The 25,454-nt window shown below is 36.4% G+C and overlaps 3 protein-coding genes across 5 annotated transcripts; all 3 read right to left on the bottom strand.

The window, feature by feature from the left end:
• Nucleotides 1–3,525: 3,525 nt before the first annotated feature.
• LOC122397386 (geranylgeranyl pyrophosphate synthase-like) lies at nt 3,526–7,421 on the bottom strand. Its single transcript, XM_043396521.1, has 7 exons — nt 7,337–7,421; nt 6,166–6,320; nt 5,954–6,098; nt 5,761–5,881; nt 5,509–5,648; nt 4,347–4,449; nt 3,526–4,258 (listed from the first exon to the last, which is right to left on the bottom strand). The coding sequence occupies exons 1-7, from the start codon at nt 7,391–7,393 to the stop codon at nt 4,050–4,052; spliced, it is 930 nt and encodes a 309-aa protein (XP_043252456.1). The 5' UTR covers nt 7,394–7,421; the 3' UTR covers nt 3,526–4,049.
• A 2,993-nt stretch (nt 7,422–10,414) lies between these two features.
• On the bottom strand, nt 10,415–18,040 carry LOC122397385 (geranylgeranyl pyrophosphate synthase-like). Of its 3 annotated transcripts, none has more exons than XM_043396520.1 (8): nt 17,973–18,040; nt 17,736–17,905; nt 17,254–17,408; nt 17,044–17,188; nt 16,851–16,971; nt 16,033–16,172; nt 14,861–14,963; nt 10,415–10,724 (listed from the first exon to the last, which is right to left on the bottom strand). In XM_043396520.1, the coding sequence occupies exons 2-8, from the start codon at nt 17,817–17,819 to the stop codon at nt 10,528–10,530; spliced, it is 945 nt and encodes a 314-aa protein (XP_043252455.1). In that variant the 5' UTR covers nt 17,820–17,905; nt 17,973–18,040; the 3' UTR covers nt 10,415–10,527. The 3 variants fall into 3 exon arrangements, with proteins under 3 accessions (XP_043252455.1, XP_043252453.1, XP_043252454.1); XM_043396518.1 differs by lacking the exon at nt 10,415–10,724 and adding an exon at nt 14,507–14,767; XM_043396519.1 differs by lacking the exon at nt 10,415–10,724 and adding an exon at nt 14,507–14,767 and having other exon boundaries at nt 17,736–17,899; nt 17,973–18,032.
• Nucleotides 18,041–19,907: 1,867 nt separating this feature from the next.
• LOC122397387 (geranylgeranyl pyrophosphate synthase-like) lies at nt 19,908–24,962 on the bottom strand. Its single transcript, XM_043396523.1, has 7 exons — nt 24,900–24,962; nt 24,125–24,279; nt 23,914–24,058; nt 23,720–23,840; nt 23,482–23,621; nt 20,256–20,358; nt 19,908–20,167 (listed from the first exon to the last, which is right to left on the bottom strand). Exons 1-7 carry the CDS (start codon nt 24,954–24,956, stop codon nt 19,959–19,961), a joined length of 930 nt encoding a protein of 309 aa, XP_043252458.1. The 5' UTR covers nt 24,957–24,962; the 3' UTR covers nt 19,908–19,958.
• Nucleotides 24,963–25,454: the final 492 nt, after the last annotated feature.

The raw sequence follows: 25,454 nt of genomic DNA, 5'->3' as shown, positions 1-25,454 counted from the left end.
TTGCTCGAAAAAGATTGGTAAAAGTTTATTCGTCTTAAGCTTGATTTTAGATACAATTCTGTTGACTCTCAAAATCGATCTGCTCCTCCGCGGAAATCTTCTCGTCGTCCTCGGTGTTCATCCCTTCTCCGGAATATTCCTTGATCCTCCCTCTGGATTGTCCTGGTCCAATCGGGGTTCGTGCCTTGCCCCATCCGTCCGGATCGTCATCGATCGATGATCCACCCCCGAGCCGAGTGTAGGTGGAGGTTACGCGGCCATGTTGGAGCGGGCGCGCGTGAGAGAGAGCGTGGGAGTCGAGAGAGAAAACGAGGCAAGAGGCCTAAACAACCCTTAAGAAAATTTATGACCCTTGTGAGAGTAAACGAAACTCGAAGCGAAGTGTCGCGAGGCCCTGCTGCGTGTCAAGACCATTGAAACTCTTATCGGAAATAACTAATCGGTCACAGTCCGTAATAACTAAACAATAAACTAAAGGAACGATGGAACCTCGAGATCGACGCGGCCTTTAGAAAATAAACTAAGTATCTGAAGAGAAGTGCCTTCCTTTCTCTCTACCTTCCCCAGCTTGATCGCCCACGTTGAAAAATATACAATCGTATTGTTTATTACAATACGCTGGTCCGTTTGAAATTCGTTCTTAACTAAAACGCAGTTACATGACTCTGCACTCGACGGTGAATAATCGGGTTACAATTAATTCCCGTTGTGGCGCTATTTGCATTAAACCTACGTTCACGTGATAACGTAACACTCTTATCTGCGAGTCGAACGTTCTTTTGTATCGATCGGTGTACTGCTTTACCGACAATAAGGGAATTTCTAAAGGCCAAGCGAACGATCGGAGGATTGATATGGAAAGCGGGGATTGGACAGGATTTGTAGATATTTTAAAAATGTCTATGACAATATTAAGTAATATTCAGAGCATGGAAAAGCGAGGAATGAAACAAAGAAACGTTTACAGCGAGTAATTACCAGAAACAAAGAACGAAGAAATGGAATCACGGGGGACAGGTGGAAATTTAGTCACATCTTGCGTATTACATATGACTTTGACGGAACGTCAATGTCACGTATCACGCTAAGAGTACGATGTTGTTTCATATGAATCTGTAATTAATATTTATAATTGTTACTAAGTATGACGTAGAATCTATATAAGTTAATACGTTCAAGGGTAAAATTTTCATCTGTAATGAAAAAAAGATATTGACATAAGTTCGATTTATTCTGACAGCAAGGAGTCGAGAAGTCAACTATAGTATATATTATTAATTTTTCCTATTACTCGATATGTAAATAAACACATCAGTAAATTTCCATCTTTAATGTGTTTCTTACATATTACGTTCGGTTTCTAGCTATACATACAAGCGACCAGTAATGCCACGATACGAAAAATAAAAAATCAGACATCGATGCATTAATATTGCAAGTACAAAGATTGATGTCCCCAGCAGAAATGGGATTATAAATAATGGAGAGGGGCACTGAAACAAATATTTTTTTTCAAAGTTAACTATGAATTTTTACATTCGTAAACAATTATTAATACGTTGATAAAGATATAATAATAAGCGTATAATAATTGAGACGGAATCTCGAGAATGTTCGAGCTTGTTGCCTACTTATACACAAAAATTTGTTTCAATACATGCACTGGTGGAGTTTGAAAGTGAGAAATTCCGGGAACTTATTTTACGTAATGTAATCCTTTTTTTCCAGGGGTTGCATATGTTCGAACTGAAAATTTGACTGTACTTTATAATGCTTTGTGGCGTCGCCTCCCATACTCGCCACCAGAGGGGTCCGCGCTCTCACAAGCGCTCGACCGACACCTCAGTTGCTATATACAGGGTGGGGCAGTAACTATTCGCACCTCGGCGGTCCAATATCGTGGCCAGCTCGTTCACCAGACATAACACCTTTAGATTTCTTTCTGTGGGGAACACTGAAAGAGAAAGTGTGAGGCCAATTATCAAAAACAACTGGATGTTGCATCACGACAATGGTGCCTTGTCACATAGCAATTTCAGTAAATGAGCTTTCGGCCAGTAAAACCATTCCTGTGGCTCCTCAGCCTCCTTATTCGCCTGACTTGAATCCTTGTGATTTTTTGGTCAATTCGAACCTGGTCAAGCTCGCTGGTCAACTTGAACCTGGCACCTTCGTGTCGATTATTTTACAACGAAATTTGCCACATGCGGAATATTCGAGGACTTTCGCGACGAGGTAGCATAAGGCTCCGCACGTGGCGACATAAAAAGGCGGAAAACCCCGAGCTGACGAAGTCAGTGTAAGAGTACACGTATCGTTCAAAGACTACGTTACAATGCGAAAGAAACTTTTGAATTCGCGATCGCGGGTATATAAATCATGTTGTGTAACCGATGCACATAAATTAGTGAAATTTGACACGTTAGGATATATGCATGATTTTTTAGGTGTCTCCTGATCGGAATTCGTTATTTTATAGCTAATCACCTTATCGAACAAAAAGTAATAAATGTGCATACTTAGTACATACTTAGCGCTAGAACTTCATACAGAAAATGTACAAACGACGTCTTTTTTCATTTTCATCGGATCGAAGGTAAAACGCCCTTGGGAACTTATTTCAAGTCGATACTGTAATTAGTTCCGGAGAAAACTGTTATTTACGAAAAAATGGCAGAGTAATTATGCAAGCATCCTGTATACAAATTTAAATTCATTTTCAATTAAATAAACAATTTATAATACAGTTGTATGATCAATAGGAAATGCTGAAACTTCTTTGGGTGCATAGAGTCAAAGTAGATTTCGAAATAAACATAGGAGAGTGCATGAATAATAATAGGTGATATATTGATCGGATAGAGGATGAAAAGCCCTTTAAAATGAAACTTTTTTCAAGTCGATCGCGTGGTTAGTTCCGGAGATATGGGGATTCGAAACGTTTGTTTACTTTTTATTGTTTACGTCAGCGAGGTCATTGGACTACTACTACGACCTTGGCAAAGTCGTTGATCGTACGTGCTCGTAGCAAATAGTCAATTCTTCGAAATACTACGACTTCCTATTTACATCTACAGGGTGTCCACGCTAAAGTGTGACAGTCGCAATATTTCAATAACTATTGATGATACGAAAAAATTGTTTACATATAAATTGCAGGATAAAATAGGATCTCTATTTTGGCGCATACGAAATTTTTTTTATGTTATTAATTTAAAAGATATGACGGGGAAGTTCGTTTTTTAAAAGGAACTACATTACATATATTTCCTATTTACATCGGAAGTTAAACAGAATTTGATACTTTTTGCCCGGTGTTTTACATAAAAATATAAATCGTTCGATCAGTTAGATGACCGGTCATATTAGGTAAGACAGCCAGTATACATATATATATTTTTCTCAAAAAACATTGAAAATATATATACATATTGAAAAATTTATTACACATATGTAAACTTTGTACAGCCAGTTGCAATTTTACATGGAAACACTTGTTTAACAAATAGACTACGGATGTTTACGCATTTATGGGAAATCTTAATTCTGAAAGAACTATAAAATGCATGTATAAATCTAAAAAATACTTGAAGCAAGATAAGAATTATTAAGAGGTTCAAACAACCCCTTATAAAGCTACCATTTTATTAATTATATTAATACAAATATGAATTTGCATAATGATGCGCAGTCTATCAATAAACATCGATTATTTGTTTCAAATGGCACGGAAATAACTGTAATGTAAATGTCGAAGATTTTCTATCAAATTGGTGTTTATTAACTATACAATGTTACTCGTCAAATAAAACGAATTCAATACGCGTTAAAAAATATTGTACAATGCTTTGGAAATTATATGTATAATTCACGATATGGATACGTGATAAAATACGCCATAAAACAATGAAATTTATATAAGTTAAATACAACAGAAAACAAGAAAAATGTCGCGAAGGTTCCAGTTCAGGGTCTCAAAATGTCATGATACCGCTGGGAATATTTAATACCTTTCAAACTAAAATTTGATTCATACTTTTCTTAGAACGTTACTTATTGTGAGGATGCTTCAAATCCCTTAATTTATCAAAAATTTCCTCGAACAATGGATTTCCTCCCAAACGTTCGATCTCTTTTCTTGCTTGCTTATCCAAATCTTCGAGTACATTTCTCGTATAAGCAAAAGAACCGAACTCTTCCAACAGTTTGGCGCAATATCTTTTCACTGTAATATCCTTCGTCCGTCGTCTCAGAATAGCTTTATTCTCCATCATTAAGGAATAACAAAGAATGTGTTCGAAAAGATACGAGTTATTTTAGATAATCTATGTCAGAATAAAGGATACTCTTTATATGTGTATCTTCTGGATGCGTTTGTATAGCATGCATGATAGGAAAATTGAAACTCCCTGTACTCAGGTCATCGGCGTAGCTTTCGTCATTAGTATTCTACAAAAGTAAAGAAATTATTTACAAAATCTATTTCGTACCCTCCCTCCGATTTCAAGGACCATGTAATATGTTAACAATATTGAGAACCATATTAAGAGTCTATTCTGAAACAAGCTATACTTTTTTTAAATCGAAGATATAAAAGTGTTACCAAGTAAAAAGTGGAATCCTCCGTAATTTGTGTGTTTGATGTAGCGTGGAAAGTATAATATGCAATATTTTACAATGAACGTGTAATAATTTACCTGCTCGATCATTTAAATTGCTATTCTCTCATTTTATTGATTACCTACTACTTGAATATAATATTGTCCCGTTTCTGCGTGACACCTATTACATTTAGTGTAAGGGTTACAATTTCAATACATAATAATCATAGTGACTGTATTTTCAATAACAATGAATTCCTAGTCCTCACTAAAACTCCATTCCACAGTATCCATACTCTTTATTGGAACAGTAAACTTTGCATACCTTCAGCATTCGCTAAACCCACTTTTTGCAACTTTTACCGTGTGGCGTCGCCTCCCATGTTCGCCACCAGAGGGCTCGAGCTCTCACAAGCGCTCGACCGACCCCTCGGTTGCTATATATATTCCTTCCCAATATCCCAGTCATCTAAAGCAGGGGCTGCTAGAAAGCCTTACTGATGAGTCCACTAGCAGGCCCCCCTCCTTTCCTTTTCTGCCCCCCCTACGAAATTCTCCCAAGATCCTACCCCCAGCCAACAGCGCCACAAACCACATTACTCAACAAAGTTAACAAAATCCAATAATAAAGAAACTTTCTTGGTTACATTAGTATTATTTCATCGTCACAAAGGTGTTTCTTCAGCAAATGGTGTGATATTTCAGTCAAGTTAGAATACTGTAACACTTTCACATGTATCTCTAAAATTAAAGTCGAACGACATTTATGCACGACAAATTGTTCAGGATATTAATTTTAATAACATACTACAAAATCATTGAAATCGAAGAAGAGAACTGCTTTTTAAATAATTACCAAAAGTAATTATTGTGTAATACAAGAGTATAGTCATTAAATCGCGCTTACCGAGTCGTATTGAAAATTAGAGTAGTCATTACAAATTTGGATGTACAACCCCATGATATTTATCAAAGGAGTAAAATCCTCTTTGCAATTTGAAAACAGTTGCATCGAACGGACCGTACAACTGAAAAATCCTGTTGTTTCTAAAGCACGAACAATGTTTATATTTGTTAGGTTTCGAATAATGCAAAGGATTTATAAATAAATGAAAACATATATATGACAGCATTAACTGTTCAATTAATTCTGACTTACTTTCAAGCACCATCTCCTTATACGACGCTTCAGATGGACAAGTGAAATTGTCTCTCCAATAAATTTCCAGACCCTGTCCCCTGTGAGTCTTCAATATTTCCTCTAGGATTACTTCCATAATCTAATTGTTACAGCAATAATATTACAATCGAAGTTTAACGCCGAATGGTTGTATTTTCATCACATTGCTAACCTTTGGATGATTCAACGCGTGAACTCTTTGCATAACAAGGAATATAGCATGGCTCGCGGCATTCAATGTTCTGCCAATTCCATAAATAGAGTGAGCTACTGGAACGTCTTTTCTTATTTCCGCTTCATCTTGTACATCATCGATTCTGCGAAAGTTGCACAAATTGATTTACTGCGGCAGTAATACAAAATCATGGTATATTGTGAACTCACATAAGAGAGGAAACATGAAACGTCTTTGATATAAGTGCAATTTCACGTAATTTATCCTCTGGTATTTTTAACCACACATTGAATGCAGTTGCTATCTTGGACTCCAAGCGTTCCTCGATACATTTCTCTATGTATTTGACGGGTTCTAGTAATTGCTGTAACAAAATCTTCGCTTTAACCGTGGAATGGACGATCGATTTACGAGGTTCACTATGAGATGACTGTTTACTATTTGGAGGTGTGTGTGTGTGTGTGATCGTATAACTTCATTATGTGCATAAAAGTTGGGATTAGCTGATGAAAAATTAATTTTTAGCGAGTGCATTGGATTCATAAAAGTAGCATTTATATGCGATAAGTCATTAGCATTTCTATCGTTTATATACTTTCATATAGAGTTTGTTATCGAAAATGTAAAACTTAATTTATTATTAAACTTACAATATTGCAATTGTCTTTGTATTGATTAGACATTATTTTACGAATGTAACGCTAACAATTTATAAGAATCCGTTGTTTTATTGTCGAACCGATACTAACTGGTAGAAGTTTCTAAGAATGAAGTATTTTGAAAATTATTAAACGATCTCTAAGAAAACGAAGAAAAGAAAATGTTGAAAAATAGATACACTGACAAAGCAAGTGCCTTGATTGGAATTGTCACCAAATTTTGTCGCGAGGAATACAACAAGTAAAACAATTTGCACCAGTCTCCCTTCTGTTTGTTGGCAGCAGTATCTTAATTAAACATAAATTATTCTGCAAAGATTTAGAGTGGCTGCGTTGGAAACTTTGAAGAAATATGTGTTGATGAAATGATTATAATTCAAATGTTTCCACTTAAGATGTTTTAGAAATATGTAAAGATATCGACAATGTAGAACATGCATGTAGTATCAATATGTGTTTTTTCTTTTACGCTTTCGATTGTCCAAGGTAATGTGAATCGAGATTACCTCCGATACTTGAACATTCAAATAAATTTTTGTATAATTGCATACCTTCTCTGCATTTCTGTTATGAACGTCTTAAGAAGGAAATATCTCTACCTTAAAGTACAAAGCACCTAAGTTAATACGGAATGCCCGAAACTGTTCACGTTGTATTTACGGAAAATGCTATATTGAAACACTTTTTGAAACTAATTTCTTTCTCACTATAGTACACTTACATGATCAATCTCGTTATCACCAACCAGCGAAAGAAGAATACTTTTGCCCTCCTCCATCACGTATTACAATGCTAATGAAACTACGGAACTCGCGGTTGTGGGTTTATAAATCGTATTGTGTAATCGATGCACATATATTAGCGAAATTTTATACGTTAAATTAGATACGCACGTGTATGATTTCTTAGGCGGCTGCTGAGCGGAATTCATTATTATAAAGTTAGCCACGAGGTTCGACAAAAAGTAATATGATAAACGACTTGCGTTTTCAATTTTGTGTTGGTACACTAGCCCATATTACATTCAATAAAGTGCAAGTTCCTTATGTCAAACGCATCCTCGTACAATAACAATGACCTCCATTCTTTACTTATAGCTCATTTTGCGATGGAAACCTTGGCTAGGTAGGTTATATGAATACAATTATTTATTTTACTTTGTATTAACATGTATTCTATATATAAAAAGTATTGATAGGCAAATTGACTAAAACGCCAATGAAGCGACTTTTACCAAAAAAATTGATTATATTTAAAATAAATATAAAAGTACGTAATTGTGCAATTGACACATTGTTTCCTATACTTAATTGTTCTTCTAGGTAATAAATGTTTAAATATCGCGTGAGTCTGAGACGGAGAAACTCGGCCGCGATTCCCGTATCTATGTTGAATTCGCGTAATTCTAGAAGGTTGGGCTGACTTTGATTTTTTTCGTTGTTTAGATTAGTAGACCGCGGCTATTTACGTGTTTTTTGATTAGCTAACTTCGCTGGAATTCTCGGTTCTTAGAACAAATTCTAGGAATTGTGTTGTTAGCGCCGAGAAAGAGAGAGAGAGAGCAAAGTGTTCAATTGTAAAGAGATCGACAGCTGAAACGCGGCAGCGACAAGCCGTGGCTACCCGGTTCTGCGCCTGCGCGACGGAGCTCAGCCGCGGCCGTCGACGCTTGCAGTCGTCGCGGCGCGGTTCATTCGTGAGCCGCCGGCGGTCGAGAGTGGACCCTGGAACGATCTCTCTCCATTTTCGTACGAGCTCCGAGTAGTGTGAGCCGATCTCTCTCCTCGTAATCGAATCAAGTTTGCGGACATTTATTTATTGGAAAATCTCATCATTGCGATTGGAGATTTTCCCCACAAAAGAACAATCCGCCTGTTGTAGCGATCGTAGATGCAGTGTTGTGATTAAACGTTGCAGTTCGTTGCCACGACTGCGACGTTAGGGATTCGATGTTAATCACTTTGAGTCTCTTCCAATTTAATACGGCTTTTTTTTTCGTGGGGAAAATCTTCGAAAGACTCCCTCCTACCTCTTTGGGGAGAGGCGGGAGGGGTGTGTGGGGATTCCCCGTGCCTATGGAATGGGCGCGAGACCTACCCACTAAAAACCCCACGGTGACCCTTCCTCACCATTTGGGAGGATACCGGGAATAGCTCGAAGCATACTTCCGGTATCCTCTCCGTGCCCGTGCTTTTGCGTTCATCCACGGGGGGACAAACGGTCCTCTCGACAGTCACGCTGTCTCATAGCGGCAGGACGAAGCCACTTCGTCCCGCCGCCATTCGTCCCGAATTTAATACGGCTTGAGCCACGGGAAGGTAGATATCGACCTACTGGCATCGCCTAGTGGTGGTTCGCCGTTCGAAGGGATCGAAGAACCCACTTGTTAGATATTTTGCAAGAACAACTCTACTCAGTCCGGTTCTGGGGTAAGTGGCAAGAGGTCAAGCTTAGTCCTCTTACCAGAAGGCACCCTTGCCTTCCCCACTCCGTGGCCAGATCCTCAAGGAACAGAGTTCCTATTCTTTAAAGCAAGACAACGTCGGGTCGCTTGTCTTTTTCTAACATACCTACGTTTCCTTTCAACAAGCAATCCTATGACGCCCGATAGCTGCGTGACTTCGAGTCACCAGCCATCGACGGGCATCTGGATTGTGTCCTTGCAACCATCCCTCTTGGGCCCCACGCAGGCTAAGTCCCTATCATAAATCGTTTGAAAACGAAATATCGTCGAGCTAATTGCCCTCGACGTCCCTTAAAAATAAGCCGTCGCTAACACATTCGAACCACCCGTCTGGTGTGCCACAAATGTAGAGTACACCGACCGGTGGAGTAGAGGTTTCTACGATCAGTTAGAGCTATACGGCGTAGGAGCAACCGGTAGGTAGATACCCAGGTACTGGTATCACCTCGTGGTGCTCTCCGTGCATTGGGTTTCGGAGAACCCGCCCCAGTGATTCCGTCGCGAGGTGACGATCGTTGAGCACAAGCGTACGGTGGAGCAAAGGGTTCGAAGAGCCTTCCTTTCACCTCTACACCCACTATCAGCTGTGAGTCGACCACACTGGGCTGTGGCCATAGGGGTAGTTGGCCTTGCAGAGGACTTTACCTCACCTTCACACTTCGTCTTTATAAATATTGTGCATTGCTTTGAAAATTATAGAAGGAATTCACAATATGGATTGTTGGAATCCGGGTGATCAAGTAATGCTCTGTATTTATTATAAGAGTTTATTCATTTACGTTGAATTCACGCCGAACTCAACTACGAAGAATAACGGAATTTACAATGGAATTTGGCTCTTGGATTAGGCGTTAACACCTGTAGACTTGTTGCGCACCTGAAAGCTCGCCGGGCCCTGCAGTCTGGGAGTATCTTAGCTATAGTAGGGGAGGAGGATCCTAGACCTAGTGACTAACGAGACTTGTGACTAACTCAGGATGACTTATCGATGTTTGGCCCATTGGTCGTCCAACAAGATACATACGCCATAAAACTATAAAATTTACATAAATTAGATACAACAGAAAACAAGGAAAATGCCCCGAAGGCACGATCGATGGTACGAGTAGGTTTTGTCAGTTCAGAGTCTCAAAATGTCATGATATTGCGTGAAATTTGATTCATACCTTTCTTAAAACGTTACTTATTATATGGATGCTTCAAATCCATTACTTTGAGGGGGCAGGGGGTTCAAATAACAAGACCACGATCTACCCCACAATTCTTACACAGTTTATTCGCGAGTGTGGGGTGTAGCCACACGTAGGTTAAAGTTACAATGATGTTACGACGTCTAAAACAGACTGAGCGTCTTTCTTCAAACCTCCCTTCAATATATACATTTCCTCGATCTAATAGTAAAGATATAATATATAAGGTAAATTCATGCCCTGGCAAGGGCGTAATGGCTATAAAACGGCCGCTACAACTTTATCCAAACTCTTCACGAACAATGGATTTCCTCCCAAACGCTCGATCTCTCTCCTTGCTTCCATATCCAAATCCTCGAGTACACTTAACGTATAAGCAAAAGAACCGAACTTTTTTAACAGTTTGGCGCAATATCGTTTCACTGTAATATCCTTCGTCCGTTGTTTCAGAATGGCTTTATTTTCCTTCATTAAGGAATAACAACATATGTGTTCGAAAAATTATTTTAGATAATCTATATCGGAATAAAGGATACCCTCTATTTGTGAATCTTCCGGATGACTTCGTATAGCGTGTATGATAGGAAAATTAAAAGTTCCTGTACTCAGGTCATCCGCGTAGGCTTCGTCATCAGTATTCTATAAAAGTAAAGAAATTATTTACAAAATCTATTTTCTACCCTCTCTCCGATTTCAAGGACCATGTAATATGTTAACAATATTGAGAGCCATATCAAGAGTCATATGTAGTGTGGAAAGTATAATATGCAATATTTTACAATGAACGTAGAATAATTTACCTGCTCGATCATTTAAATTGCTATTCTCTCATTTTATTGATTACCTACTACTTGAATATAATATTGTCCCGTTTCTGCCTAACACCTATTACATTTAGTGTAAGGGTTACAATTTCAATACATAATAATCATAGTGACTGTATTTTCAATAACAATGAATTCCTAGTCCTCACTAAAACTCCTTTCCACAGTATGCATACTCTTTATTGGAACAGCAAACCTTGCATATCTTCAGCATTCGCTAAACCCACTTTTTGCAACTTTTACCATATGGCGTCGCTTCCCATGCTCGCCACCAGAGGCCTCGCGCTCTCACAAGCGCTCGACCGACCTCTCGGTTGCTATATACAGGGTGTCTCACCCGATTTTGACATCTTGATTTTCTCGCTATTGTTACTCGTAACAAAAAATGTTTCACCGGAGGCTTGAATGGTATCGAGTGGAGCATATTCTGATGTTATTAGTATTTTCGTGAGTGGACGCGTAAAGGTCATATAAAGGTCAACTTTGTTTTTTTAAATGGAATGAGGTATTTTTTAATACATCAATCGATTCAGCTGGACAATCGTTATAAAAAAGTACTAACTATGTAACGTCGAAAAATTAGTAGTTCAGGAGATATTTCAATTTAAATTATTTAAATTCTTAAGGCATCATTACTACCGCACTAAGACGTTAGCTCTGTTTACCAACGTTAGACTAGTACAACAGTAATGGTGTTTTAGAATTATTTAAATTAAAATATCTCCTGAACTAGTAAAAGACATTTATATATGACAAATTGTCCAGGATGTTAATTTTGCTAACATACTACGAAATCATTGAAATCGAAGGAGAGAACAGCTTATTTAATTAATTACCAAAAGTAATTATTGTGTAATACAAGGGTAATATAGTCATTAAATCACGCTTACCGAGTCGTATTGAAAATTATAGTAGTCATTACAAATTTGGACGTACAATCCCATGATATTTATCAAGGGAGTAAAATCCTTCGTGCAATTTGAGAACAGTTGCATCGAACGGATCAGAAAACTGAAAAACGCTGCTGTTTCTAAAACACGAACGGTATTTATTTTTTGAATAATGCTGAAGATTTATAAACAAATGAGAACATATGTATGACTGCATTAATTGTTCAATTAATTCTGGCTTACTTTCAAGCGCCATCGACTTATACGAAGCTTCAGATGGACAAATGAAATTCTCTCTCCAATAAATTTCCAGACCCTGTCCCCTGTGAGCTTTCACCATTTCCTCTAGGAATATTTCCATAGCCTAATTGTTGTAATTATAATGTTATAATCGAAGTTTAACGCCGAATGGTTGCATTTTCATCACATTGCTAACCTTTGGATGATTCAACGCGTGAACTTTTTGTACAGCAAGGAGCATAGCATGGCTCGCGGCATTCAAACTATTAGCTATTCCATAGATAGAGTGAGCTACTGGAACGTCTTTTCTTATTTTCGCTTCATCTTGTATATCATCGATTCTGCAAAAGTTACACAAATTAATTAAATGACAGTAATACAAAATCATGGTGTATTGTGAACTCACATAAGAGAGGTAATATAAAGTGTCTTCGATATAAGTGCAAATTCACGAAATTTATCCTCTGGTATTTTTAACCACTCATTGAAAGCAGTTAGTATAATGGATTCCAAGCGTGGCTCGTGGTATTTCTGCATGTACTTGATGGGTTCTAGTAATTGCTGTAACAAAATGTTCGCTTTAACCGTGGAATGGATGATCGATTTACGAAGTTTACTACGAGATGACTGTTTACTATTTGGAGGTGTGTGTGATCGTATAACTTCGTTATGTGCTTAAAATTTGGGATTAGCTGAAGAAAAATTAATTTTTAGCGAGTGCATTGGTTTCACAAAAGTAGCACTTTTATGCTATAATTCAATAGTATTTCTCTCCTTGCCTTCCCATATACTTTCATATAGACTGTGTTATCGAAAATGTAAAACTTAATTTATTATTAAACTTACCATATTACAATATAAGTCTTTGTATTGATTAGACATTATTTTACGAATGTAACGCTAACAATTTATGAGCGTCCGTTTTTTTATTGTCGAACCGATACTAACTGTTAGAAGTTTCTAAGAAAGAAGCATTTGAAAATTATTAAATGATCTCCAAGAAAAGGAAGAAAAGAAAACGTTGAAAAATAGATACACTGATAAAGCAAGTGCCTTGATTGGTATTGTCACCAAATTTTGTCACGAGGAATACAACAAGTAAAACAATTTGCACCAGTCTCCCTTCTGTTTGTTGGCAGCAGTATCTTAATTAAGCATAAATTATTCAGCAAGATTTAGGGTGGCTGCGTTGGAAATTTCGAAGAAATATGTGTTGATGAAATGATTAAAATTCAAATGTTTCCTCTTAAGACGTTTTAGAAATATGTAAAGATATCGACAATGTAGAACGTGCATGTAGTATCGATATGTGTTTTTTCTTTTACGCTTTCGATTGTCCAAGGTAATGTGAATCGAGATTACCTCCGATACTTGAACATTCAAATGAATTTTTGTATAATTGCATACCTTCCCTGCATTTCTGTTACGAATGTCTTAAGAAGGAGATATCTTTACGCTTTTTGAAACTAATTTCTTTCTCACTATAGTACACTTACATGCTCAGTCTCGTTATCACCAACCAGCGAATGAAGAAAACATTTGTCCTCCTCCATCGCGTATTGATATGCAAATGAAACCACGGAACTCGTGGTTGTAGGTTTATAAATCGTATTGTGTAATCGATGCACATAAATTAGGGAAATTTTATAAGTTAGAATAAATATGCACTTGCATGACTTTTTAGTCGGCCGCTGAGCGGAATTCATTATCTTAAAGTTGATCGCGGGTTCGGACAAAAAGTAATATGATGAACGATTTATATTTTGCAATTTGTTATTGACACACTGGCTCATATTACATTCAATGAATTGCAAGTTTCTTATGTCAAACGTAAATTCAGGGGCAAATTCTTTCTCAAAAAACTCTTTCGTTGGTTGTTTCCTTCGTTGGTTGCTTCTTCGACCAACGATCGCTGGTCACAAAAGATCTTTACTAATGGAGGGTGGTTGGGAATCGGTTAGGGCGGGTCTTCATTCGCAACAATCTCCACGTGGCGAGACCTGGTTAATATTATTTAGCGTTTAATTAATAATCGTATCACTCTTAGCTGGGTAATGCAATTATTAATTAAAAACTGAATAATATTAGCAAATTGGCTACAATCCGCTTTGCGTAGATCATCATAAATATAGAACTTTTTCGCTAGGTTAGTTTTGATTCTCATTGATTCATCAAAGATTCAAGAGATTTTTTTGACCCATTTTTATGGGGTCTCGAAACCCCGTTACCATTTTCGTGTCATTCGCAACGTTACCAACAGATTCAGAAATGAATTTTAATCCCTTTCATAGTCAACTCACATGTATTTACGCAACACTACAGCTGTTTGCCTATCAATACTAATTCAGTGAATAGTCAAATCCGTTAAATTATCCAAAATTTCCACGAACAATGGATTTCCTCCCAAACGTTCAACCTCGCTCCTTGCTTGCTTATCCAAATCTTCGAGCACATTTCTCGTATAAGCAAAAGAACCGGACTTTTCTAACAGTTTGGCGCAATATCGTTTCGCTGTAATATCCTTCGTCCGTTGTTTCAGAATGGCTTTATTTTCCTTTATTAAGGAATAACAAAGTATTTGTTCGAAAAGATATGATACGAGTTATTTTAGATAATCTATGTCAGAATAAAGGATACTCTTTATTTGTGTATCTTCTGGATGAGTTTGTATAGCATGCATGATAGGAAAATTGAAACTCCCTGTACTCAGGTCATCGGCGTAGCCTTCGTCATTAGTATTCTACAAGAGTAAAGAAATTATTAACAAAATCTATTTCGTATCCTCTCTTCGATTTCAAGGACCATGTAATATGTTAACAATATTGAGAACCATATTAAGAGTCTATTCTGAAACAAGCTATACTTTTTTTAAATCGAAGATATAAAAGTGTTACCAAGTAAAAAGTGGAATCCTCCGTAATTTGTGTGTTTGATGTAGCGTGGAAAGTATAATATGCAATATTTAACAATGAACGTGTAATAAGTTACCTGCTGGATCATTTAAATTGCTATTCTCTCATTTTTTTGATTACCTACTACTTGAATATAATATTGCCCATCTCTGCCTGACACCTATTACATTTAGTGTAAGGGTTACAATTTCAATACATAATAATCATAGTGACTGTATTTTCAATAACAGTGAATTCTTAGTCCTCACTAAAACTCCATTCCACAGTATCCATACTCTTTATTGGAACAGTAAACTTTGCATACCTTCAGCATTCGTTAAACCCACTTTTTGCAACTTTTACCGTGTGGCGTCGCCTCCCATGTTCGCCACCAGAGGGCTCGAGCTCTCACAAGCGCTCGACCGACCCCTCGGTTGCTATATGTATTCCTCGAACGACTTCCCAATATCCCAGTCATCTAAAGCAGGGGCTGCTAGAAAGCCTTACTGATGAGTCCACTAGCAGGCCCCCCTCCTTTCCTTCTCTGCCCCCCTACGAAATTCTCCCAAGATCCTACCCCCAGCCAACAGCGCCACAAACCACATTACTCAACAAAGTTAACAAAATCCAATAATAAAGAAACTTTCTTGGTTACATTAGTATTATTTCATCGTCACAAAGGTGTTTCTTCAGCAAATGGTGCGATATTTCAGTCAAGTTAGAATACTGTAACACTTTCACATGTATCTCGAAAATTAAAGTCGAACGACATTTATGCACGACAAATTGTCCAGGATATTAATTTTAATAACATACTACGAAATCATTGAAATCGAAGAAGAGAACTGCTTTTTAAATAATTACCAAAAGTAATTATTGCGTAATACAAGAGTAATATAGTCATTAAATCGCGCTTACCGAGTCGTAATGGAAATTAGTGTAGTCGTTACAAATTTGGATGTACAACCCCATGATATTTATCAAGGGAGTAAAATCCTCTTTGCAATTTGAAAACAGTTGCATCGAACGGACCATAAAACTGAGAAGTCCTGTTGTTTCTAAAGCACGAACAATGTTTATATTTGTTAGGTTTCGAATAATGCTGAAGATTTATAAACAAATGAAAACATATAGGGTTATCCAAATTGAGTGTCACATCTTTAAATTGATACAAAACACAAACTGTTTGAGATATTTCAGGTTTCTTTATTTTAATATAAAGTCCACTTCGTAACATTAATCGTGGAACACAATATCGTTCAAATGACCGACTAGGCTTTTTTTCATAAGCTCGACTCATTTTGCCCAATTTTCTATTACACTATTACATAATTGGGGTTCTATTTCATTAATGGCGGCTATGATATTGTGTTTTAGCTCGACGTTGATACGTACCACGTGTTACATTACAAACTGACCCAGTCTCTTTGAATTTATCCACAATTCGACGAATTGTTCTGACAGAAGGTCGTTGGACCAAGAATTTCGCGAAGTGCACGAAAACAAACTCGAACAGAAATTGAACGTTTCTAATAATGTTCAACAATTTGTACACGTTGTTGCACAGTGTAGCGTTCCATCATGATTTATTTATGTTTAGTGATGACATGTATGAAATATAACAAAGAATAATGAAACCGTTTAGTAGTTCCATCTGTTGAAAGATGTGACACTCAATTTGGATAACCCTATATACATATATGGCAAAATTAACTGTTCAATTAATTCTGGCTCACTTCCAAGCACCATCGCCTTATACGACTCTTCAGATGGACAAGTGAAATTGTCTCTCCAATAAATTTCCAGACCCTGTCCAGTGTGAATGTTCAATATTTCCTCTAGGAATATTTCCATAGCCTAATTGTTACAGCAATAATATCACAATCTAAGTTTAATGCCCAATGGTTGTATTTTCATCACATAGCTAACCTGCGGATGATTCAACGCGTGAACTTTTTGTACAGCAAGGAGCATAGCATGGCTCGCGGCATTCAAACTATTAGCTATTCCATAGATAGAGTGAGCTACTGGAACGTCTTTTCTTATTTTCGCTTCATCTTGTATATCATCGATTCTGCAAAAGTTACACAAATTGATTAAACGGCAGTAATACAAAATCATGGTATATCGTGAACTCACATAATAGTGGAAACATGTATTGTCTTTGATATAAGTGCAATTTCACGAAATTTATCCACTGGTATTTTTAACCACACGTTGAAAGCAATTGGTATCTTGTATTCCAAGCGTGTCTCGAGACATTTTTGCATGTACTTGACGGGTTCTAATAATTGCTGTAATAAGATGTTCGCTTTAACCGTCGAATGCACGATTTACGCGAGTCATTGGTTTTTACTTTGACAAATTTCATAACATTCACGATGATAGTTTACTATTTGCAAGTGCATGTACTCGTGTAACTTTATTATGTGCATGAAAGTTGTGATTAATGAAAATTGGGCCGGGTGCTCACATACTGCATGAGACAACCCTATTCGAAGGGGTTGTGCGCTAGATCATCGGACCAACGCCCAAGCTACCAAACGTTTCCCATACATGATTGATATCTAACAAGAGGTAAGTTACCGAAAATGTGAAACTTAATTTATTATTAAACTTACTACATTGCAATCTGAGTCTTTGTACTGATGAGCCTTTGTACTCATTCGGATAAATTTTTCTATAATTCCATACCTTCTCTGCATATCTGTTACGTTCCAAAAATGTCTCAAGAAGCAAATATCTCTACCTTAAAGTTCAAAGCCCCGAAGATAATACGGAATATCTGAAACTGTTCACGTTGTATTTACAGAATACACTCTTTGAAACTAATTTCTTTCCCTCTATAGTACACTTACATGATCAATCTCGTTATCACCAGCCAGCGAACGAAGAATACCTTTGTCCTTGCGTATTACAATCCAAATGAAACTGGGGCACTCGCGGTTGCAGGTTTAGAAATCGTGTTTAGTAATCGATGCACATAGATTAGTGAAATTTTGTACGTTAGAATATGCATGTGCATGACTTTTGAAACGTGACTTTGTCAAAAAAAATCTTCGAGTACTCCGCAGTTGGCAAATTTCATCGCAAATTAGTCGTGAGCTTTAGCAAACCAAAAGCGCGAGTACCGAGTTGGTCGACGAAGGGCTGTATCGATACAAGGGTTGCACGGTGCTCTACAAAGACCATCGCCAACTCATGGAACAAGGGATGAAACAGTTGCAACACACGTGTAGCTACTCGTCTTAATCCGGAGTCCCATTTTTTCTTCGACAAAATTAACGGGGCCTTCGACTCAGAAAAAAAACCTCGTTCACCTTCGTCCAGGGTGATTTGAGACTTTTTCTCCACCACAATCGGGTGTGAGGAAGGAGTTTCCTGTCCAACGGGGCAGGAAAATCGATCCTTCTCCAAGTCGATGACCAATCGATAAGCGTGAGGAAGGAGTTTTCTGTCCAACGGAGCAGGAATATTGATCCTCCTCCCCCAAGTCGATGTCCAATCGATAAACTAGCAAAGTCAACGCGAATCAGGTGAAAAAACCCCCAAAATCGCGTTTCGGAGGGGGTTCGAGCCTAGGAGGACACTGAAAGTTCGTAGTTATCATTTCGAAATATGCAACGGTGAAAGTTAGGAGGAAGAGGAGGGAGAGGAGTATGTTCCTAATAGGGTAATGATATTTAGTAATTAAGTAGTGTTATTTTAGTTTTATTTTCTTTTGTAATAGGTTAAGGTTAACTTTAATTTTAGTTGTTTCCCCTTAAGAAGGGGAAAAGGAGATGATGAGGGGGAGGAGGCTTCCTACACCCAACTGTTCTTTTAGATAATAAACCATACAGTTTCTAGACGGTGTTTTCCACGCCCATAACATGTATAATAATAGACAAGGAAAATACTTATTAGATATTTTTTATTGCTCTACAATCATGCTCTACAATATTGCTTGGAATAGTTCCCTTGTCAGTTACGACTAAAAGAACGAAGTAAATATTCCATTTATTGTATGTTATGAATAATTTTAATATAATTTCGCTGTTAAATATTGCATTTTACAAGTTTCTTGAAAATTCAGTGAGCTACGCAATGTGGAGGATAGTCGTGGGAATGACCTCATTCTTTTTGCAAAAACTACTTATTTTGTAATCACAACTCTTCGATGAAGCAGACTTCAACAAAATGTTCGTGTTCCATATGTAGATACGTAAATATTTATAACCATTGATCAGCACAATATAGAATTCGTACGCATCAATATGTTCGATGCTTTTCTTTTTTTTAAAAAAAGGAAGGGTTCAAGTTATTTTGAAGGGAAAGGATCAAGAAATTAAGTCCGTTCGCTTTATTTTATATGATCAATAAGTGAGAAATCTACACTTTTAGAACCACAGACGACGTGTGCAAGTAGATCATCTATGAGCATGATCCAACCATTGTTGACTATCCATGACTCATTGAAACCATCTTTTCTAGAAAAGTAAAAAATTAACTCTTGTATTGCATATCCACATCACATGGGAAACGTTTACCACGAATATTTTCGAATAATGTTACGCCAAACATTCTCATTTGCAAAGGGTTATTTAAGACATAAATATTTGTGTATTGAATACTTCGAAAAACTTACACTTTATTATAAATATTCTGCGTTGCTTTGAAAATTACATATAGAATTCACAATATAGATACATACGTCATAAAACGTGTGAAATTTATGTAAGATATCACAGAAAACAAGAAAAATGGCGCGAGGCTTCCAGTTCAGGGTCTCAGGATGTCGTGATACAGCTTGAAAGATTTAATACATTTTTAAATAAAATTTCATTCATACCATTCTTAGAACGTCACTTATTATGTGGATGTTTCAAATCCATTAATTTATCCAAAATTTCCTCGAACAATGGATTTCCTCCCAAACGTTCGATCTCTTTTCTTGCTTGCTTATCCAAATCTTCGAGTACATTTCTCGTATAAGCAAAAGAACCGAACTCTTCCAACAGTTTGACGCAATATCTTTTCACTGTAATATCCTTCGTCCGTCGTCTCAGAATAGCTTTATTCTCCATCATTAAGGAATAACAAAGAATGTGTTCGAAAAGATACGAGTTATTTTAGATAATTTATATCAGAATAAAGGATACTCTTTATTTGTGTATCTTCTGGATGACTCTCTGTAGCATGTATGAGAGGAAAATTGAAATTTCCTGTTTTCAGGTCATAGGCGTAGCGTTTGTCATCAATATCCTACAAAATTAAGAAATTATTTACGAAATCTATTTCATACTCTCCCTCCGATTTCAAGGACCATGTGATACGTTAACAATATTGAGAGCCATATCAAGAGTATATCCTGAATCAAGCTACGCCTCTTTTTAAATCGAAGATATAAAAGTGTTCCCAAGTAAAAAGTTTAAACCTCCAATAATTTGTGTGTTTGATGTAGCGTGGAAAGTATAATATGCAATATTTTACAATGAACGTATAATAATTTACCTGCTCGATCATTTAAGTTGCTATTCTCTCATTTTTTTGATTACCTACTACTTGAATATAATATTGCCCCATCTCTGCCTGACACCTATTACCTTTAGTGTAAGGGTTACAATTTCAATACATAATAATCATAGTGACTGTATTTTCAATAACAATGAATTCCTAGTCTTCACTAAAACTCTTTTCCACAGTAGGCATACTCTTTATTGGAACAGTAAACCTTGCATATCTTCAGCATTCGCTAAACCCACTTTTTGTAACTTTTACCATGTGTCGTCGCTTTCCATGCTCGCCACCAGAGGGCTCGCGCTCTCACAAGCGCTCGACCGACCTCTGGGTTGCTATATACAGGGTGTCTCACCCGATTTTGACATCTTGATTTTTTCGCTATTGTTACTCGTAACAAAAAATGTTTCAGCGGAGGCTTGAATGGTATCGAGTGGAGCATATTCTGATGTTATTAGTTTTTTCGTGAGTGGACGCGTAAAGGTCATATAAAGGTCAACTTTGTTTTTTTAAATGGAATGAGGTATTTTTTAATACATCAATCGATTCAGCTGGACAATCGTTATAAAAAAGTACTAACTATGTAACGTCGAAAAATTAATAGTTCAGGAGATATTTCAATTTAAATTATTTAAATTCTTAAGGCATCATTACTACCGCACTAACAAGGGGAGGTCATACCCTGTCAACCTGGGATTTCAACCTTTGGCAGAGTTGTTGGGGCTGATGTCCAAACGCAATCTGTAAAATACTAGACGTTTATGGCCAGCCATTTTGTTAAAAAATGGCCTTAAAGTTTAAAATGTCGAAGTTGTCGGATCGACGTTTTTTTTTTTTAAATTTGAAGGTCTCGAAGAGGGGAACACAAAAGTCCAATACATTTTTGCCGTAACATCAATAGTTTAAACAAAAATTTGAGTTTTTGTGACGGGATAAATGCATATGTACCGTGTAGTTGGAGCGTATTTTAAGTAGTCATGGTAGCCGTAGAGTTAGTGTCGAGGAATTCGGGTCGGAAGACTGGGGTTCGTGTCCCCGGAACTAGAACATTTTGTTTATTTTCTTTTCTTCGCTTATTTTTGAATTTTTATTTATTTTTAATTTTAATTTTTAATATCATGGAAAAAGATGGCTGTTACAAATAAATAAAATACTATTATGGTTATAAATGTTTATTTTCACACATACTTACAAACATATTCTCATATATATTTACATCTCACGTATAAATAAATACAAAAATTAGATATTTATTTCATACGGGTTTCGCAATGCATTGTATGATTTTTATCATAAAAACAGGAAAAACATAATGGTTTCATACACCAAGCGCATGTTATAAATGCTTGTTCTGTACAGCATTTTTTGGACCACGGGTAGCAGTAGATGTTCGAAAACAAGAAGAGGAATTAGGCAATGTACATGTCACTTGCACAAAGTCAGGGAAATTGCAATCTGATACCTATCAATTATTTTTGGAAAATATATTAAAACCTTACGTAAAAGCAAATAAATTCTTATTAGTCATCGATTCGTGGGGTGGACAAACAAATCCAGCATTATATGACAGGATCTTTTATGATCCGGAAGATAAAAATATGGCTACCTGCACGTTAAAAGTGATACCACCAAAATGTACACCCATTTGCCAACCGTGTGACGTGTATTTTTTTAGACAGGTTAAGAACTTTCTTTCAAGACTCCAAAACGCCCTAACATTAATCCACGAAAACAGAGAATTAACCAATAGACAGGATATAATAAAATTACATTCCATAATCCATTATCAATTATCTGCTCCAATTTTTACCGACATGATTAAATATGCATGGTATGCGTCTAAACTCACCCCTCCGAATCATAAAAAAGAAATCTTTTGTAACGTGAATCAAGTATGTTTTCCACACGACCTAAGAAATAAAAAATGCCGTACAGAACAAGCATTTATAACATGCGCTTGGTGTATGAAACCATTATGTTTTTCCTGTTTTTATGATAAAAATCATACAATGCATTGCGAAACCCGTATGAAATAAATATCTAATTTTTGTATTTATTTATACGTGAGATGTAAATATATATGAGAATATGTTTGTAAGTATGTGTGAAAATAAACATTTATAACCATAATAGTATTTTATTTATTTGTAACAGCCATCTTTTTCCATGATATTAAAAATTAAAATTAAAAATAAATAAAAATTCAAAAATAAGCGAAGAAAAGAAAAAAAACAAAATGTTCTAGTTCCGGGGACACGAACCCCAGTCTTCCGACCCGAATTCCTCGACACTAACTCTACGGCCACCATGACTACTGAAAATAAGCTCCAACTACACGGTACATATGCATTTATCCCGTCACAAAAACTCAAATTTTTGTTTAAACTATTGATGTTACGGCAAAAATGTATTGGACTTTTGTGTTCCCCTCTTCGAGACCTACAATTTAAAAAAAAAAAACGTCGATCCGACAACTTCGAAATTTTAAACTTTAAGGCCATTTTTTAACAAAATGGCTGGCCATAAACGTCTAGTATTTTACAGATTGCGTTTGGACATCAGCCCCAACAACTCTGCCAAATTTGGTTGAAATCCCAGGTTGACAGGGTATGACCTCCCCTTGTAAGACGTTAGCTCTGTTTACCAACGTTAGACTAGTACAACAGTAATGGTGTTTTAGAATTATTTAAATTGAAATATCTCCTGAACTACAAAAAGACATTTATATATGACAAATTGTCCAGGATATTAATTTTGATAACTTACCACGAAATCATTGAAATCGAAGAAGAGAACTGCCTTTTAAATAATTACCAAAAGTAATTATTGCTTAATACAAGGGTAATATATTCATTAAATCACGCTTACCATGTTATAATGAAAATCAAAATAGTCATTACTTATTTGGGTGCACAACGCTATGATATTTGCTAAGGGAGTAAAATCCTCTTTGCAATTTGAAAACAGTTGCATTGAACGGACCATAAATCTGAAATGCGCTCCTATTCCTGAAGCACGAACAGTACGTATATTTGTTACGTTTTGAATAATGCTAATGATTTATAAACAAATGAAAACATTAACTGGCCAACTAATTGTGGCTTACTTCTAAGCACCAGCGCCTTGTACGAAGCTTCAGATGGACAAATGTAATTTTTTCTCCAATAAAGTTTCTGACTCTGTGCCCTGTGATTGTTGTACACTTCCTCTAGGAATATTTCCATGACCTAATTGTTATAGCAATAAATATTATAATCTAAGTTTAACGCCGTATGGTTGTATTTTCATCATATTGTTAACCTGTGGATGATTCATCGCGTGAATTTTTTGTATAGCAAGGATCATAGTATAGCCTGCTGCATTGAATGTATTAGCTATCCCATAAGTAGAGTGAGTTAGTGGAAGGTTTTTCCTTATTCCTGCCTCATCCTGTATGTCATCGTATCTGCAAAAGTTACACGAATTGATTAATCGTTGGTAATACAAAATCTATGGTACATCGTGAACTCACATGAAATCGAAAATATTAAATGTCCGTGATATAAATACAATGTCACGAAATTTATCCTCCGGTACTTTTAACCACGCGTTAAAAGCAATTGGTATCTTGGATTCCAAGCTTTGCTCGATTGATTTCTGCATGTAAACCACGGGTTCTAGTATCTGCTGTAACAAAATGGTCACTTTTACCACCGAACACATGATTACTTAATAAAAAAGTCTTCTTAATGAAAGTTAATTTTCGAGTTTTATTCGTATTTACAACAATTAACAATTTATTATTCGTATTTACTACAATTTACTATTTGGAGATGTCTGTGCGCGTATAACATTATTATGTACATGAAAGTTGTGATGAGCTACTAAGAAAGAAATTCGTACGTAGTGAATAAAATTTAAAATGAGATTATTTTTAGCGGGCGCGTTGGATTCGTTGAAGTAGCAGTTTTCTTTTCGATTTTGAATAATATTTTTAGGTGAATTGGTGCCAGTATAAAATGGACGTTTATCGAGTCTTTGAAAACAATGAAGTTCTGAAGAAGTAACTTCTGAAGTCTTCGAATTTTAACGGAGAATTCTTCGTATCGAATTTTTCTAAATGAAAATTTAATTATTCTTTAAACTTAAAGCTGTCTTTCGCGGTTTCGTTCTCTCAAACTGTATTAGAAAGTCCACTAGTTAGCAAAAATTACTAGAAACTGTCCAGGTTCTATTTACCGACGATGTCATATTAAAGCGTTTCTTACTACGAGACTGATTTTCTTTCGCCATTACATCGCCCTAACCTTGTCATCCTCGTTATCACCGGGCAGTGAATAAAACAGACTTTTGGTCTCTTCCATTGCGTGTTACAGTGGAACTGAAACTAATGGATTCGCTGTCACCAGTTTATAAATCGTTTTGTGTAATTTATGCGCATAATTTAGTGGAATTTTGCACGTTAGGATGCATGAAATACGTGAGTGCTTTTTCAGTTTCCTGAGCGGAATGCGTGATTATGTATCACGTCATGGTGTTGGGCAAAAAGTGATACGATGATTGACTTACGTGTGAAATTCTGTGTCGGTATGCTGGTCCATATTATGTTCAATAAATTGCAAGTATCTCGCGTGAAACGCACAATCATGCAAAAATACTGTCACCGCCAAAACCTTGACTAGGTAAACTATAAATACAATTATTTGTTTTATTTTCTACCAACATGTATTCTATTTAGCATGGAGTATCGATATTCAAATTTACTAAAACGCCAATTATCATTTTACTCCAAAAATTTATTATATTTGAATAAATATAAAAATATGTCACAGTGCAATTGACATATACCCAATTGTTCTTTT

Source organism: Colletes gigas, unplaced genomic scaffold (assembly GCF_013123115.1).
Source record: "Colletes gigas isolate AHSC1104 unplaced genomic scaffold, ASM1312311v1 Colletes_gigas_Sc00009, whole genome shotgun sequence".
In the NCBI taxonomy this organism is placed as follows: Eukaryota; Metazoa; Arthropoda; class Insecta; order Hymenoptera; family Colletidae; genus Colletes; species Colletes gigas.
Note: the sequence above shows the minus strand (reverse complement) of the source record. Positions and strands in the feature narration are given on the sequence as shown.